The 18902-nt window shown below is 42.7% G+C and overlaps 1 protein-coding gene across 1 annotated transcript in view; it reads right to left on the reverse strand.

The window, feature by feature from the left end:
* LOC311228136 (titin-like) overlaps positions 1–18902 on the reverse strand; it is a gene marked incomplete at its 5' end in the record, with an annotated part of 313904 nt that overhangs the window by 167797 nt on the left and 127205 nt on the right. Inside the window, 16 exons of the mRNA XM_084314051.1 lie at positions 1330–1472; positions 2836–2962; positions 7569–7708; positions 8684–8950; positions 9072–9338; positions 9482–9748; positions 10109–10235; positions 10508–10647; positions 11673–11936; positions 12411–12677; positions 12815–13081; positions 14476–14602; positions 15131–15270; positions 16534–16803; positions 17702–17980; positions 18201–18596. Of these exons, the coding sequence (XP_084170177.1) occupies positions 1330–1472; positions 2836–2962; positions 7569–7708; positions 8684–8950; positions 9072–9338; positions 9482–9748; positions 10109–10235; positions 10508–10647; positions 11673–11936; positions 12411–12677; positions 12815–13081; positions 14476–14602; positions 15131–15270; positions 16534–16803; positions 17702–17980; positions 18201–18596 (3488 nt within the window). The remainder of the gene's footprint in view (positions 1–1329; positions 1473–2835; positions 2963–7568; positions 7709–8683; positions 8951–9071; positions 9339–9481; positions 9749–10108; positions 10236–10507; positions 10648–11672; positions 11937–12410; positions 12678–12814; positions 13082–14475; positions 14603–15130; positions 15271–16533; positions 16804–17701; positions 17981–18200; positions 18597–18902) is intronic.

The raw sequence follows: 18902 nt of genomic DNA on the forward strand, positions 1-18902 counted from the left end.
GGAATCAGTTTCACTACCCTTAAGGATTCTACTTTAACACAAGTAGCTCAGTGCAATGTGCCCAACAACAACATATTATTTGGATCAGTCAGGTATGTCTTCTAACCCTGATGTTAATGGTAATATTTTCCCACTCGGTAGCTGTTGGATTTCACTTCAATACTGTCATGTATTTTTCCTAAAACTATTCCTGAGGTTAGTTTCACAACGGTTGCACAACTCTTGGCAGTGACAAGGCCTAAGAGTGAGACTCATCTGTTCCCATCACTACCTCTACAGATCTGTGTTTCTATCACCACTTCTACAGCAGTGTGTTTCTATCACTCTCAAAGTCTACAGATCTGAACTGCAGCTGTCATTAACATTAGCTGCTATTGACACCTCTGCTGTGACTATTATAACAAATAATGATTTGGCTGCATTCCATGAGTGTGACATAAGACTTTAGCTGCAATCTTCTTTCCCTAACACCTACTGTATAAAACCAGCTTTACACTATCACCCAATAACACCACCTTGTTGCATTGCTTTTACATATGTGATGAATAGCAGTAAGCAAAGCCTCAATGTGAATGAAAGTTGTTAAAGACTGAGATAATTATTGGCAGTATGTTGTGTCACCGATGCTGCAGCTGCAGAATAACCGCTTGCACAACCACTCAGCCCTTAAAAGATCATGTGGCCGGACGCAGGAATCAAATTTCAGCCAATAATCTAACTAATCCTCTGTTCTGATGGCTGAGACTAGACTCCCTAGACTCTCTATGTGAAAATCACAGTGATTTCAAGAGCAGAATTACAACACATTCTGCTTTTATAATTAAAACTCTCAATAGCCCTTGTTGCCACCTGCCCTCTGGCTGACATGCTGGGAGCAGTTAAAAATAACCAGGAGAACGCTTGCGGAGCAGAAAAGCTTCCTGCGTTATCTCAAAACCCAGATCAAATCCTCTACTGGAATCCTTACCCCTGCAGGCCCTTATATGAAGAACGCATGTCTCCCAACAGGCTTGTGCAAATAAAACGCAAAATTATGCATAAATAAATAATGTATTAAATGTAATTAAATGTATTAAATAAACAATACAGCATGGAACAAGAGTCAATTCAACAACATTTAGCATTTGCAGTGTTAGGGGTCATGAAGGACTGAGGCACATTAGGAATGACGTAAAATATTTGTTCTGTATGTCAGCTATGTTGTTCTCTATGTTGATTGTGTCCGGTAAAATCCAGGAAGTGAAATGCTTGATGATGATGATTGATCCCATAAAATCATGGTCTGTTGTGATGGTGACATGGTGGAAGACAAAAGGCTTTGGGACTTACTCTGTCGCTCGGTTCCAGCTTTGTACCCCCTAGGAACCACTCAACACTGATGCCTTCATATGACAGCTCACATTGGAAGGTGGCTGTCTCCCCGGCGGTCACAGTAACATCCTTCAGATCCTTCTGCACCCCGATAACACGGGCTTTGGATTGGGGAGAAGACATGGTTAGTCCCCCCGAAGCAGGTCAAAATCCCCAGAGAACAGCAGCTAATCCTTAGTGGCTAATCCTCATGGTTTGGTTGAGTTGAAGGCAGGCTACTGATCTGAAGCCTGAAGCCCTCAGGACAACTGGAGGTGGCCTCCGTGGGACTTGGCGGTGGGGGTCCCAGCTCATTAGCATACGGCCTGCCATCAGATGTATATGGTCATCAGAAAACAGCGTAGGGGGGGGTCACGTTGTCCCCTGCCAATCACTGACAGGCTGCACTAGATAAGGCATGCAGCTTCCAAAATAACCGGGGGGCCCGATTGGCTGAGAGCCCATCCCTGCCAAACCACCGGGCCAAGTCAGTCTGTCCCTGTCAATCAACACCTTGGAATTTTCCAGGAAAAATTGAATGGTTTAGGGGGGAGGGGCTCTCTGTGTCATAACATCCTGTTGCCACTTCCTTTCAGTTTGATAAGTCAGGCTGAGGGATAGATATGTTAATGTGAGTGGATTAACCAGCTCCCACAACTATTTACAATGGGCTTCTTTACATGCCCCATTAAGCCCCTTAATACCATAGGCTGACACGTCTAATGACAGCTGGAGCTTTCATTCAGTCAGCTACTAACAGTTACCTCTACACTACTAGATCAACTACTAGCCTACAAGTCAATTAATAGGCAAATTACCTCTCAACTACTGGATCAACTATTAATCTACATGTGGGTAAATTACCTCTAAAATACTGGATCAACTATTAACCTACCTGTGGGTAAATTACCTCTAAAATACTGGATCAACTATTAACCTACAGGTGGGTAAATTACCTCTAAAATACTGGATCAACTATTAACCTACAGGTGGGTAAATTACCTCTAAAATACTGGATCAACTATTAACCGACAGGTGGGTAAATTACCTCTAAAATACTGGATCAACTATTAACCGACAGGTGGGTAAATTACCTCTAAAATACTGGATCAACTATTAACCTACAGGTGGGTAAATTACCTCTAAAATACTGGATCAACTATTAACCTACAGGTGGGTAAATTACCTCTAAACTACTAGAGATTCTCTGAAAAGTTACTTACCTTACTGGTAAGTATTCATCAATCAAATATTCATCACTCATTCAACCAATCAGCTACCTATAACTTCGAATGAATTACAACCATACATTAGTTGTCTTCTATTCAACCTGCCTACCTTAACATAAAATGTTAAATGCTTCATTGCGAGAAGTCCTTAACTGGCCAGTGTTGTTAACGTGCTAAAAGGAAATAGCTGGAACACTGAAACATGGATTTAATCAGCCATACTGTAACTCTTAATGGTGTGTCACATCATTCTCACCTTTGACCCTGAGCTGAGCGTTAGATTTAGCATTAGCAGCTGAGAAGTCCACGGCTCCGGCCATGTCCTTACGACAGTTGAGGAGGATGAGGGTGTGTCTGGCACCGTCCTCTTTGATCTCAACATCCTAGAGAAGAGGCACAGAGTTCAATCAATTCACTTTCAATGGACAATGTATTCAATTATAGTTTACTCCCCTGTATTTGACATAATTAAAATGTTTGTAGCTGTGTGGAACACAACCTTCGTTGTAAGTCCTAGTTGTACAGTAAATGACCAAGTAAGGCTTTGTCAGTATTCCAATGTACAGTGTAAAATGTGTGTGTGTCCCCTACCCACCCCCCCCCCCCCCACCTCCAATGTACAGCCCTCACCCAACCCACCCAACCCCACCCCACCCATCCAACCTCCTCCAATGTACAGTTTCTACGCCAAATGTATATACACTCCTTTTCTGGACACTTTTGTATCACAAACAGTACTGTATTTGCAAATCTGATATGTCATAAATGTATAGATGTAGCAGTACTGTCTATGTGTATGTCATGTATGTCATATATGTTATGATGAATTGAAAATGGGGGACCCTGATGTAAACAAGACGAAAGTCTTTCTCTGGTCTGCATCCCCTTAACAATTGTATGTATTGAGCTGTACTGTACTGTACCCATTCTGCAATCTGTTAATAAACTTTTCAATCAATCAATCAAATCAAGTCAGCATTAGTGTTGACAGTTACCAAACTGTCAACACTAACACGGATGTGCATGCGCGTGCACACAGGAATGCACTGCACTCGACTGATGAGCCAACTCACTAAGTAGTACCCACCTGGCTACTTTGCATAACAATAGCGCAGGTCGTCAGGTGTGTTCAAATACGTTCTCAGATACATTCACACAAAACTTGTGAATGAAATGTGTTACATTCCATTCGTAGAGGCAATTAGGCATTGGGTCTCATTCCCGAACATTTTCCAAAGATATATTCTGGAAGACTTATCTTGGAACCACTGAGACATAATCTATGACAAGTACACTCTGAGTCCTTAACGTGCTGGAGATATGTCTTAAGTGGCTGAAACGGTCGCAGAAATTATATGATCTGATATCTGCTTGGAGAATGGCATTCTGTCGTAAACTCCAAAGCGCGTTCCCGTTCAGCTCATTTGCATACAAAACACTGCCTTCATAGTTCCTTATAAGGCAACTAGTGACGCAGCTGTGTGAAATGGAATGGCGGAAGTGTTTTGCGAGCCGCGTGATTACGAAACCTAGCGTCAGTCAGTGCCAATCAGAGAGCGTCTCCGAGAAATGCGGCTAGGTTTCGTAATCACGCTTGCGCCCATCAAAACTAGATCAGATTAATGTATTGGCATCATATACAGCTCGCGGTACACACCTTCCGCAGCGCGCGCGCACACACAGACACACACGCGCGCGCGCGCAGTACTGTATATGAATGAATGAATGACATATAATATAGCCTACGGCGGGCGTAATGAATGCAGTGTATGGCTTATTATTCCATAAGCCTATAGGCTACTGTTCATTCGTAGGCGCACACAAGACTTGTTATGGAATATTAATGCAGTCTATTTCCACCGATTAGCTTTAGTTCTTATTTATTTATCCACTGTCATTTCAGTGTTGGTGTATAGGCTATATAGTGTATTTCAATATAAGTTTAATTGATGAATGATATATTCGAAGGAATGCAGCAGGTTTAATTATAGCTATATCAACCCCCTCCAATGTACAGTAAATGACCAAGTATGGTTTTGTCAATATTCCAATGTACAGTTTTGCTTGTACAGTGTAAGTCTATCCCCCACCCATCCCTACCCAACCTCCTCCAACAGTTTCTACGTCAAATGTACTCTCTTTTCTGGACTCTTTTTGTATCACAAACAGTACTGTATTTACAAATCTGGTATGTCATAAATGTATAGATGTAGCAGTACTGTCTATCTGTGTCATGTGTGTCATATATGTTATGATGAATTGAAAATGGGGGACCCTGATGTAAACAAGACGAAATTCTTTCTCTGGTCTGCATCCCCTTATGTAATTGAGCTGTACTGTACTGTACTGTACCCATTCTGCAATCTGTTAATAAAGTTTTCAATCAATCAATCAAACAAAGGTCTGTCCCATTGTATACCAATCAATGGGATACATTGCATGTTGACCGGCATTCTTTCAAATGTATATAATTAATCATTAAAACAGATGTGTAACAAATAAGAAATACAAATTCCACAGAAGGCATTAAATTATTATTATTTTCAATCATTTCACAATAAATCAAATCAAATCAAATCAAACACAATAATTGAATAATTGTGTTTGAATATCTGAGTAATTATTTGTCCAAAATAGCTGGTTCAGATATGGTTAATCCAGCTGCCCTGTGATCAGATGAATCCATATTATTTATTTTTCCGACATCAAATTCGTAATTTCTTATCGTACAAATATTGTCATATTTATTTTAATTATGATTAAGTAATTAATTCCAAGGAGGCCTGTAGCGTTGACGTGAAGGAATCACTATGAGAACACAGTCTGTCAAGTTATAATAACATTTAAAATTAGTCAATCAATCATGAGATTTGATCGTGGGTTGAGAGCATATTTAAGTGTGCTCCTCAGCACTCTTAGATCTGCTCTCAAATAAGATCTCAGGAAAATTTGAAGACTCCCACTCCCAGCCCTAATATGTCTTAAATAGGCCGAAATCTGGTAGGGGCGGCTAAGTGGCGTAGTGGGCAAGGCGCTCGCCACGAAATCTGGAGACGCTGGGCTTGCCTGTTCGAGCCCAGCGCTCCACATTTGCTTTCAGTTTAGCTGGTCGTCCGTACTAATACACATTGGCCGTATTAGGGGGTGGGAAACTGATGGGTGGGGATCGGGCACTGTGGACAGCGACTCCTACAGGTCGGTTGGTGCGCCTGCGCAGTAGAATCAGGAAGTGTCGGGGGCAGCGTGAGCCTCCCACGCATTACTCCTCGCCACTGAGAGATCGAGCTGCGCAGGTGAAAAGATGCGACTGCTGTTACCTCAAGTACCGGAGGGGACTTGTGCTATGTATGACTTAGTCCACATTGCAGCCGGCTTGTGGGAGGCAAGAAACAGCGTTCGTGACAGGGGAGGGTTGAATTGGATGATACGAAATTGGGATGGGAGAAAATATAGAAAAATGGGAGAAAAAGTGGATAAAAAAAAAAAAGGCCGAAATCTGGCTAAGACAAAATATTTTGTCGTAACTTCGTTCGAGAATGAGACCCATTGTCTTTAGTCTGTGCGTATGCGAGGGAACGTTTATGCGCACGCGCCCGGGAGGAAACTTTCAGTGCCGGGCCGTGTTTTCCTTTTTACCCCGTTGATGCCACGGTCCACGGCCCATGTAACGTTAATATCGCCTAATCTATGTTTTAAATTATGCTATGTGTCTAATCTGCCCATCGCTTATCAAAGAATCATTTTCCAGTCAAGCAGATTGTGTTTTTATCGCTTCATTTCCTTTTTATAGCATTTTGAAAACCACTCGGTTTCGAAGAAAAAAACAACACATTCCATGATAATCGCCTTTTACTGGAATATTCCAGAACGTTATCATTTGTCGGTCTATTTATGAATCGTTTTCAAATAAACGCTATGGTGGTCGATAGTATAATATAATAATATGTGTGCGCATGCACGCTCGTGCCGTGCGCTGATAATCGCTGCTATTATTTCCTCATGGCTTTTACAGTGAAACAGCCATATCACATATAGTGGAAACGCTTATATCTCCATGAAAACGAGTCTGATTATCCTGACACTGATAACATAGATTCCTTACCTGACATCAGATTGTATCCAAATGGTATATTCCAATTCCTGATCACCATTCTAAAAAATCGATAAGTATATTGATCCAACGTGTGTACAGTATAACCCATGATCGCCGCGGCTCAGAGGCTCCAGAATGAACTCTGGTAACTCCGGCTGCATGGGTGAGAAGTCAAATGTGGACTGGAATATTTGTTTCCCCCATCCATTTTCATTGAGTCCATTCCAAAAGGGTGATTTACCATCTGGGAGACGATAGGGGGCGCTTTTTTCACATCTGATCGCCGGCGGCCCCTGGATCTCCAACGGTAGGCTCGCGTGATGCAATATGATTTCAGATCGCTAATAAAAAAATAAAAAATAAATCCGAGAAAAGCCGCGACGTGGCTTTCAACGTCACAATCGTAAACCCGAGATTAGCCGTGAGTGGCGTTCAAAGTGTTAAGACACAGTGCAACCAGCTTTGAAATCAGCAACGCACCCCTGCTTAAAGGTGCTATAGATACAAATGTTATATAGAGTAACTATTAAAGAAAAAAATATATATATATTTTAAAATGTATTGCTTTACATTATTGATGAATGCATTTTTTTGAACATCCAAAATGAATGTTGTTGTTTACATGTTGCGTGCATGTATCCGCTCCCTACTTCCCATTTCTCCATGTGAAATGCACTTGATTGGATAAATGACATGCTGGTGCTCTAGTGCAGGCAACATCTAGTCGCTGAATGTTATCTATACTATAGTACGTTTAATAATTCAAAATGTGCATAGAAAAAGCTACCAATAACTGAATTGCTAATAATGGAGCATTCCATCATAAGTGTTTCTTAATAAGTTGAATATGACAACCTTCAATACTATCTAGTGTTAAATAAAGTATTGACACTTACAGCAGACTGATGGAGATCCTCTCCTTTGAGCTTCCAGTTGCCATGGACTTCTGGCTCAGAGATCTCAGTCTCAAACGTAGCTGTCTCTGTCTCAGTTACCTCCACGCTGCACAGTGGACGGACAAACTTGATCTCGCGCTCTGTAGGAGGGTGTAAAAATACATTCATCTGTGAACAGAAGGCACTTCACTTGAAAAAGGCGTCCAAGAACCCTGAAAGAACCACCTGAAAACAGTGAACACGTGGTGACAAACCATACAGGTGATGCTGAAGCAGACGTTTACTTTTCACATTTGTGACAGCGTTAAGCGGACGCTCATGTTCAGAGCGCCTTACAATTGGTCCAAAAGCAGAATGGTGACACGTTACGATAACCCAACACTATAAAGCACCAACACTATAAAGCACTTCTAACCTATTGTCGTGGAAATAGTGCTTTATAAAATGTAATTAATTAAGCACAAAAGTATGAACAAAAATACATACTTGACACATGCGAAGTAGTGATATAACTTCAATATATGAACCTCTATAGTTACACTCACATTAATGAATTAATCAATAGCTAGTTAGAAATGCTTAAAAAGTATTAAAACAATGCGTTATTGAGTGTTATATATTAATTATAAACCTTATAAGGACATCTATATGTAACAGTGGTCAGCTCCTCATACAGCCACCCTCCACTCACCAGCACCATGTGACCCTGAAAGTTAAATACCACCGTTGTATCCATTCTACCACCTGAAAAGAGTCCATCCCAGGTGGCAAAGTGGAGGGTAACAACCGTCTATAAAGCATTTGTAGACTATTTATTGATTGCCTTATAGGTTTGGGTTATAAAGTATTACCAAATAAGTTCACATTCATGTTTCACCAACATTGCAAGCAGCAAGATTGTGCAGGGGGCAAAAGAACAGAGATAGTGATGACAGGGAAATAAAATGCAAAATATTTTCTTTTTGGGAGTGGGGCGGGGGGTGGTTGGGGATACAATAAAAAGATGAGGGGGGAAGGTGAAATGAAGATGAGCCTGGAGAGACGACGACGGACGACTGGGAGGGAATCTGCAGTCCTGAATGTGGTGGGAACATCTTTTCCACTGGAAGTATTACCTTCGATGTTCAGATTGGCTGTAGTTTTGTCAGTACCGCAGTCACATGTGTATTCTCCAATGTCGCTCGTTTGTGCCTTCTTGATGATCAACATGCGCTTCTTGCATTTGGATTGAGTGGAAATGTTCTTGGAGGTAAAGATTTCGTTACCATCTTTGAACCATTTGACCTCGGCTACAGCCTTGCTCAGTTCACAGACCAGTGAGACCTCGTCCTTCTCTACAGCAGTGTAGTTATGTAGTCTGACAGTGAAGTACAGGTCGCCCTCTGCAAGGAAACAAAACCACAGACACATGCTTTTTTAATAACAACAATAAAGCTTAAAGACTGTATACGTTTAACAAAACAAACAATAGGTGTTTTTTTTTGCGTTCCTACTGATACTGACCGATGACGTTGAGCATGGCCTCGGAGCTCTTGTCCATGGCCTCCACCCTGATCAGAGACGTGTCGTCCATGGTGACCTCCTTGAAGGACAGTGTGTGGACGTTGCCATCTTCAGACATGTGGACCACCTTACTGGGGTGAAGACGCCTGTCGTTTTTGTACCAGATCACTGGTATCTTGTCGTGGGAAAGTTCAACTCTGAATATAGCCGTCTCACGCTCCTTCACAGTGACGTCCTTAATGGGCTTCACAAACTCTAAACGAATACCTGGGAAATTTATATTATATATAAATTATATGTACATTATACACACGATTGTAGTACACAATAAAAATTTTACATATTGAATTCAGCATTACATTTGACAAGTATTTTAACACATTGCATTAGATGCATATAACCTTTGATACCTTCAATAACCAATCTCCCAGATGTTCTCTTGTCCTCAGCTTCAAACATGTATTTGGCTTCATCTTCATATCTGGCTGATTTGACTACCAGGGTGTGTTTCTCATCCTCCACCAGCAGTTCAAATGTGTCATCATTCTGCAGCTCCTGAGATCCTTTTAGCCAGCGGAAGCTCTTAGGCTCTCGGGACACTTCCAACTCAAATCGTGCCTCTTCCTTTTCGTACACACGCACATCACTCAGTGGAGTAATGAACGAAACAGGGATTTCTGTTAATTTTAGGGAGATAGAATCAAAGTCAAATCGCCGTTGACTGACACCCCCCAGTTGAGATCAACCGATTCTAAATGAGAAGTGGTTGATTGAGGAAGCCGAATAGGCCAAGAAATACAAATATAAACACAGAGCATTCTTGATTTCCAAGATGCAATAGTGATAATAACCATTCTGTATGTAGCATACTTCATGAAATCACTATTGTATTTTGTACAGCAAGGACATTCTATCGTGAGTTACTTTTGTAATTAAAATACAACTTCAATACATCTCAAGGAATGAGGTGAAGATGTGAAGAAGTCACTGGTGGAAGTGTGTAGAGATTCCGTTATCAGTGAGAAGTGAACGCTCACCCTTCACTTTCAGGTTCGCAGAACACTTGGCGTTGGCGCCTGTGAATGCCACCTCGCCTGTCAGAGGGATGCTGCAGTTGTACAAGATCAAAGTGTGCCTGGCACCATCCGCCACAATCTCTACATCCTGCAGGTGGCCGGGTAAAGTTCAGAGTGTTTCAACCAAACATTGAGGAACCAGACTGTGACAACAGCAGGGCTGTGGTCAATCCACTTCCAATTAAATCAGTTCCGGGTCTAAATAGAAAGTGGCTAACGAGAGGCATCCTCACAGCCCTCTCGTGTCAAGAGTAGGGGATTTTGAAGGAATTCCACTTCCCGAACTGACTGAATTGAACGTGAATTGAACCTTAGAGAAGAGAGTATATTTTTTTAAGACTTGTTTTCAACGGGACATACAGCTGAGGGAGTAAGGACTTCTCCATTCAGTCTCCATTGGCCAGGGACATCGTCTTCAGAGAGCTCCACTTCAAAGCGAGCCGTCTCTCCTTTAAACACCTCAGACCCGTACAATGGGCGAACCACCTTGATGTTACGGGCTGACGTTCAGGAGAGGAACACATTCACATTAAGACGGACAACATTTACACTTAAAATTCACACATAACAAAAAAACACAAACATGAATGAATATTAACGGACAACACAAACAAAGTAACAACAGAGGATGGAACAAGAGCAAGTTGGAGTGCAGAGAGGGGTGAGATGATGGCAGGGTCTGGATGAGGTGCAGAAGTTACCGGTAGTTATATGGCTTGTAATGGTGGGAAAACTGCATCCTGTCCTATATAGAAGCGTCCTCGTTGATGCTACATAACACCATTCATGGGACCATATCAACCCAATAGTTCCTAATCCTTATTCACGTCAGAAAAAAAGAGACCCATATAAGGAAGCATTTGACCAGTGGGGTTAGAGTGCACCTCTGGAGTAGGAAGGGGTTCAGTGTCTTACTCAAGGATACTTCTCCATGGATGGGACATGTTGGCCGTTACAGGGATGGAACCTGTAACCTTCCGGTTGTGGATCCATCTCTCTGACCACCCTGACACTCTGCCACTGGAGAACTATTTGGGTCTATATGTAACTTCTAGGTGCTGTAGGCCATGGTTCTACACACAACAGTGAAGAACACTATAACGGTTTAGATGCTTAATAACACTGGCTGTGTATAGAAGTGGCTCAACCACAAAGAACCTATGAAGAAACAGAAGTCACAACAAGGTTTCCAACCGGTTCAAGAAATCTTGTGATCTTCTGATGATGATAATGATGTAACATTTTGGGAAAGGTGGGGTGATGACGAGAGTCCAGATTAAAGCAGGGAAAATTGTGTCGACAAAAAAGTGAAATTAAGGGCAAAAAAAGAGCACAGTGCAAAATGCATGGAGGTGTTGTTTGGGAGTCAGGTTAGATGCATGTGAGATGAAGGCTGAGAAGGTAAAAAAAAAAAAAAAACAGGGAGTCGTTTTAAAAGGTGATGGTGAGAACATTCCTTATAGGGTGCCAGGAGGGGAATCTCATCTCAAAAACATCTCACGCGATGGTCAAACTGTGGCTTTACCTTCAACGTTCAGGGTTGCTGTTGTCTTGTCGGTTCCACAGTCGCAGACATATTGTCCTTTATGATTGTGTCCTACTCTCTGAATGGACAGAGTTCTGCATACGCCCTCAGCCTTGATGGTCACCATCTTAGAGCCTTTGACCTCAGACTCGTTGTGGTACCACATCACATCCACCTCTCTGCTGAGCTCACAGTCTAGAACCACCTGGTCTCTCTCCACTGCAGTAAAGTCCTGCAGTTTGACTGTGAAGTACGCATCACCCTCTGGAACAGGGAAATACGTCATTCTCAATATGTATTGCATTATGTTGTCTCAATATGCTGCATCAATATATAGCACATACATATACCATACATACAAACAATACATTATATAGCACAGACATACAGTATACCATACATACAATACAAGAGACACAGTAATACAAGAAACATAAACATACATACAAACAAATAAAAGACAAAATACAAGACAAAGTAAACATACATATGAACAAATACAAGACAAAATACAAGACAAAGTAAACATACATATGAACAAATACAAGACAAAATACAAGACAAAGTAAACATACATATGAACAAATACAAGACAAAATACAAGACAAAATAAACAAATGACACAGAACACACAAGACAGAGGAACGACGCAAGACTGTACCACTCTGCGGACGAGTGAAGGGTTAAGAGACAAGAGGAAGAGGACAGAAGAGGAGAAGACGGGGTAGTCATGGTTACCTATGACCGTTAGGTTGGCCATGGAGGGCATCCCCTTGGCCTCGGCTTTAACCTGACAGGTGTCGTCCAGGGTGACCTCTGTCAGCTCTAGAATATGTTTATTTCCTTCCACATGCATGAGCACCGTTCTGCTCGGGTGGATTTTCACGTCGTTTCTGTACCACGTGACCGGCATGTTCGGGTGAGAGAGCTCCAGCTCAAACCGAGCCGTTTTACCTTCCTTCACCGTTTGGTCCTTAATCGGTGAGATACATTTGAGTCTCATACCTGGAATGTATTATTGGGGGTGGGGGGAATATTCACATCAGTTAGTTTGAAAGAAGAGGCAACCGACTCAATGAATCAATCACAGCTGGTAACTTGCGGTGACGCAGGATAGAGCTTCTATGGCGTCCGACACTTACCCTCCACTGTGAGCCTAGCCGTGGACTTCTTCCCCAAAGCCTCGATAGTATATTCGTCCTCGTCGTCAAACTCACAGCAGTTTATGATCAGCATGTGTTTCTTTCCATCATCAATGATGTTATACTTTTGATCTGGCGTGATAATGTCAGCCCCCCTGTACCACATGACCATGGGCACATCTCTTGTGATGGTACATTCAAACTTAGCCTGTTTCTTTTCAGGCACAGCCACGTCCTTCAGTGGGACTGTGAAGTCCATTTCGATCTCTGAGAGGTGTGTGAACAACGGTTAAGAATGACAATTTGTGTCGTCTCTAAAACACGTTCAATCAACACATAACTACATAACACCAGTCTACTCTCAGTGGCCAGTTTATTTGGTAAACACATACAGTACTGGGTCAGTCTTTCCTTTGCCCCTAAAACAATTATTCAGAGGATGACTTCATTGGACCAGGGAATGTTCTCCACTCCTCACTGTCCAGTGTTGGGAACTGCCTGCCCAATGGAGCTGCTTCTGAGGATGGAGGCTGCATGGTCATCTGGTTTACGTTGTGAGGATGGAGGCTGTGTGGTCATCTGGTTACGTTGTGAGGATGGAGGCTGTGTGGTCATCTGGTTACGTTGTGAGGATGGAGGCTGCACGGTTATCTGGTTACGTTGTGAGGATGGAGGCTGTGTGGTCATCTGGTTACGTTGTGAGGATGGAGGCTGCGTGGTCATCTGGTTACGTTGTGAGGATGGAGGCTGCGTGGTGTGTTCTCGGATCCCGCTCTGCACACTGCTGTTGAACTGTGCTGTTTTTGGTTGAGGCTCCGCCAGCTACCATGGATGATTCTTCTTCTTCAACCTCTCTTCATCAACAACCCTATAGGTCGGCCATGACTAGATGTTTCCTGTCATGACTAGATGTTTCCTGTCATGACTAGATATTTTCTGTCATGACTAGATGTTTTCTGCCATGACTAGAAGTTTATGTCATGACTAGATGTTTCCTGTCATGACTAGATATTTTCTGTCATGACTAGATGTTTTCTGCCATGACTAGAAGTTTATGTCATGACTAGATGTTTTATGTCATGACTAGAAGTTTATGTCATGACTAGATGTTTTCTGCCATGACTAGATGTTTTCTGCCATGACTAGAGGTATTCTGCCATGACCAGATGTTTTCTGCCATGACCAGATGTTTTCTGCCATGACTAGAGGTATTCTGCCATGACCAGATGTTTTCTGCCATGACTAGAGGTATTCTGCCATGACTATACTGTATATTTTCTGCTTGTTGTTCCATGCTCAGGTGTTGACCGCCTACTTTATATAGAGAAGCGCACCCATGACATTATGGTGTACCTGTTAATCTGGCCACTGAGTGTAGATTTGACATAAAACATACAACACCAACAGTACAAACAGACAGCACCATATTGAAGTGAAATATGGTCATGAATGGAAGCGGCCGTCTGAAAACATGGGTTCTTCTGTCTTCTTGGGGAAACCCAGAAGAAGAAGAAAACACAAACTCTAAAACAAAGGTTTTATTCAGTCCTCTTCAGCAAAACCAAAATCACCAAATCACCAAAGAGAGAGTCTAAATGTTTCATTTAACTTATAGAACACATATAAAGGCAGCAATGTTGGACTCTTAGAACAGTGCTTACCTTTGACTGTGAGCATTCCGCTGGTGATGGCGTTGAGAGCCTGGTAGACCACTTCACCAGCCTGGTCGAAATGAACGGTTTTCAGGGTGAGCCTACGCTTGGTTCCCACAGCATAGATGTCACACGTCTGAAGAGGATTTATGGAAGATTTTATTATAAAATGTAAAAGGGTCTGTGACAAATGACAGTATCTTGTCTGTGTTTGGAATGGAATGGACTACTCTCTGTACTTAAAGGAACACGCCAACATCATGGGAAATGCACGTATCGTCTTCTCCAGAGTCAGACAAGAAGATTTCCTCTCTGTGCGTTCAGTAGAAAGCTACCCGGCTGCAAACTAGACTAGCTTAGCACAAATGAATGGAAGCAGATACGGACCCCTAGCCTAGCTTAAAACTCCGGGAGAGGTGTTTTTTGCCAACAGCTAAGTTAGCTGGTCAGTATCTACTTCCATTAATTTGTGCTAAGCTAGGCTAGCTTGCAGCTGGATAGTTTTATATTGAACGCACAGAGAGGAAATTGGTATTGAAATACTAATTCAACATCAAAATACAAAAACAAATAAATAGTAGTATGACGTCACGTTACCATGCAGTTAGTAGCAGACAGACTCCATGACTCTTATAAGATGCCGTAGAGGAACGAGATATCTCACCGGTGATTTGGTCAGGACCTCTCCTTTCAGCTTCCATTCTCCAAGAGCCTCCGCATCTGAGATCTCACACTCAAAGGTCACATTGTCCTTCTCAATCACCACCATGCTGGACAGAGGCTTCAAGATCTCAGCCTCGCGCTCTGATAGGGACATTTATTAAGCAGTCGTTAATACAAAGCATAGATAGACAACTCTTTTTTTTTTTTTTTTTTTACTTTTTCTCCTCCTGTTTTTCTGTGTTTTTCTCCCATCCCAATTTAGTCGTTATGCCAATTCCCCCCTCCCCTTCCTGGTCGTTGCTCGCATGTGCCCCCCACTGGTCATCTAGGGAGCCCTGAAGTCTATCAGATGCTTCCTCCGAGACATAGGAGACAGCCAGCAGCATCTTTTCACCTGCCAGAGCGAACTCTCATTGGTGAGGTGTAACGTGTGGGAGGTCACACTACCCTCACCATCTCCCTCCCTCGCTGTGCAGGCGCCCTGACCGACCTGTAGGAGTCGCTGTTTACAATGACCAGAATACCACCCCACCGGCTTCCCTCCCGCTGACTATTGAGCCAGTATGACGGCCGGCCAAGCCGGAGGCAACGCTGACAGCCGGATTCGATACCAGTTTCTCTCGCGTTGGTGACGCTTAGTCCGCTGCGCCACCCAGCCACCATAGATAGACAACTCTTTCAGCTGAGTAACAATGTTCGTCAAACAGTGTTGAAACTTGGGCGCTATAGTCTTAAGTGCATAGTAGTGAATAGAATAGAAATACTTCATTCATCCCGAGGGAAACATTTAGGTAGACAAAAACAAAAGTCACGAATACGAATAAAAATAAGCCTAAGAATACTTGTGTCCAGGTAAAAAAAAAAAACGTAGAACGTAGAGACGTAGAACTAGACAAAAAGTACAGAAACAGGTAGAGCGATCTGCAGCAGCGGTCGTCTCAAGTGACGCATGCACACTAAAAAGAGACTTAAAGAAGATTATTTAGTGGAAAAGTGCATGATAATAAAAGACAGTACGAAGGTTTTTTTTGGGGGGGGGGGGGGTTCCCCTTCATTTTAGATATTAATTGAAGAAGTGGGTTTTTAGTTTCGGCTGTCCTAGCTGTGGTTGGAAGTTCGTTCCACCATTGTGGAGCAAGGACCAAGAATAGCCGGCTTCTCTTTGATGACCCCCCCCCCGGAGCTCGGATAGGAGTGGGTCTGAGGCGGCCAGAAGATGTAGAGCGGAGGGGTCTTATTTAGACAGACAGACAGAGATGCAGATAGATAGATAGAAAGATAAATAGATAGACAGACAGACAGACAGACAGACAGACATACAGACAGACAGACAGACAGACAGACAGACAGACAGACAGACAGACAGACAGACAGACAGACAGACAGATAGAGAGAGTGACCCACCGCCCAGCGTGAGTTTAGCAGTGTAGGTGCGTCCCTCCACCTCCATGGAGTAGTCTGCCACGTCTTCTGACTGACAGTTCTTGATGGTGAGCGTCAGCTGCTTTCCGTCCTTCTTCATCTCCACCTTATCAGATGGAGTGATCTCGTTCTCTCCTTTGAACCACTTAAAGTTGGGGGTTTCCTTGTAGAGCTCGCATTTGAACGTGGCGGCCTGTTTGGGCTTCACATGCTGGTCCCTGAGGGGCTTCACGATCCAGTCCTTAATGATCTCTGTTGGGAGTTCAACGTGATTTGTGATACAGTCACTTTCCAGGCTTGTACAGGCTTCCCTTCATAGCCACAAGCATACTGTCCACTGCCACATAATAGTCTACTGTGTATTGTTTAATGTATTTAGTACTACATGTATGGAGAGTAATTTGTATATCACTCTCTATTGTTTTTAGTGATGTCCATGTGTACTGTATGTGAGGTCCTGTTGTCATTGTACCCTGTGTGTCTGTTGTCATTGTACCATGTGTGTCTGTTGTACTGTGTAGTGTATTTATGTCTGGTGTACTGTGTTCTGTATGTGTGTCTGTTCTGTTGTATTGTGTTCTGTATGTGAAATCATGTTGTCATTGTACCCTGTGTGTCTGTTGTCATTGTACCATGTGTGTCTGTTGTACTGTGTAGTGTATTTATGTCTGGTGTACTGTGTTCTGTATGTGTGTCTGTTCTGTTGTATTGTGTTCTGTATGTGAAATCATGTTGTCATTGTACCATGTGTGTCTGTTGTACTGTGTACTGTATGTGTGTCTGATGTCATTGTACCATGTGTGTCTGTTGTACAGTGTACTGTATGTGTGTATGTTGTACTATGTAATGTATGTAGTACTGTGTACTGTATGCGTGTCCGTTGTGGAACTTTGTGAGTTGTTGATATGTCTCACCATTGGTACCAAGACTAATTCCTGGACATCCATGAGAATAAAGTGGTTATGGTTAGACTAATTAATGGACATTAGTTGGATTTGGAGAATAAAGTAGTGGTCAGGGTAAGACTAATTAATGGCCATTAGTTGGATTTGGAGAATAAAGAGTACAGAGATTCCTTCCATTTGAGTTAGAGCAAATTACATGAAGTATCAATGACTGAGGGCAATGCAAGACGTCGCCTATTGCTTACCAATCACTTTGACGTTGGTTGTGGTCTGAATGTCTTCCTGACCGGATACATGACAGGCGTAGAGGCCGGTGTCTTCCTCCATGGAGTTCTGGATGGTCACGGAATGCTGCATTCCAATGATGCTGATCTGGATTTTGTTGGCCTTCTTCTTCAGGATCTGACCGCTCTTCCTCCAGACCACCTCTCTCTCCTTGTTCAGCTCACAGGTCATGTAGATGGGCTGTCCCTTGAGGGGCGACGTTTCCTCGTCCAGTTCCTTGATCCATTTCACTGGCAGTTCTACCGATTCAAGATTCAAGGTTCAAGAGTTTTACATACATCACATACAGACAAGATATCCACATACAAGATATCCAATGAGAAACCTGGTACCAATACACTCACAGCATCTTAGAAGCACTGAAATATTCTATCAGACCGCGAACATGGAACAAAAACAAAAAACAAAAACTACTTTCCATTCATGTGTACTCTCTAGAGATGAAAAAGATTCAAATACCTTCAACGATCAGTTTGGCTGTACATGAAATCTCTTTGCCGGCATTCGAAGCCACACAAGTGTATTCTCCGCGATCAGACAGCTGGACATCAATAATGTTCAGCTTACGATCTTTGCCATCAGAGGTGAATTTGTGTTTGGGGCTCTCACGGAGGTTGCTGTCATCCTTCCTCCACGTAGTAATGGCCGTGGAGGGTGAAACCTCACACTCAAACACGGCAGCAGAGCCAATAGACTCTGCCTCTGACAGCACCACGTCTTTAATCTTCTTAATGAACTTGAGAGGAACAGCTTTGAGCTTGAATCCTCCGAAGGGCTCGTCGGGTGGTGGGGTGCCTTTTCCCCCAGGCTTCAGTCCCCTGCCCCTGCCTTCACCAGGGGATGGAGTCTTTACGGCTGGAACACAGATGCAATGTACACAATCAAGACCATTCAACCTGTTTACATGGGCATAGTACCTCCGCCATATACATGCTTTGATAACAGCATATGGTTGTCAGCTTTCATGTACCCAGAACATTTTGATCTTTTTTTGAAAGTCTTGGGAGCAGTCAGTCTATAAACATATTGATCTGCTCCTTCATACCTGTCAGTCTAAAATCAGTGTCTTAAGATCAGTTAGTTGGTATTATATTAGTTAGGAGTGGTCAGTCTATAATCATAGTAAAATTAGTTAGAAGTGGTCAGTCTATAACCATAGTG

This window comes from Notolepis coatsorum, assembly GCF_963971535.1.
Source record: "Notolepis coatsorum genome assembly, chromosome: 5".
Lineage (NCBI taxonomy): Eukaryota > Metazoa > Chordata > Actinopteri > Aulopiformes > Paralepididae > Notolepis > Notolepis coatsorum.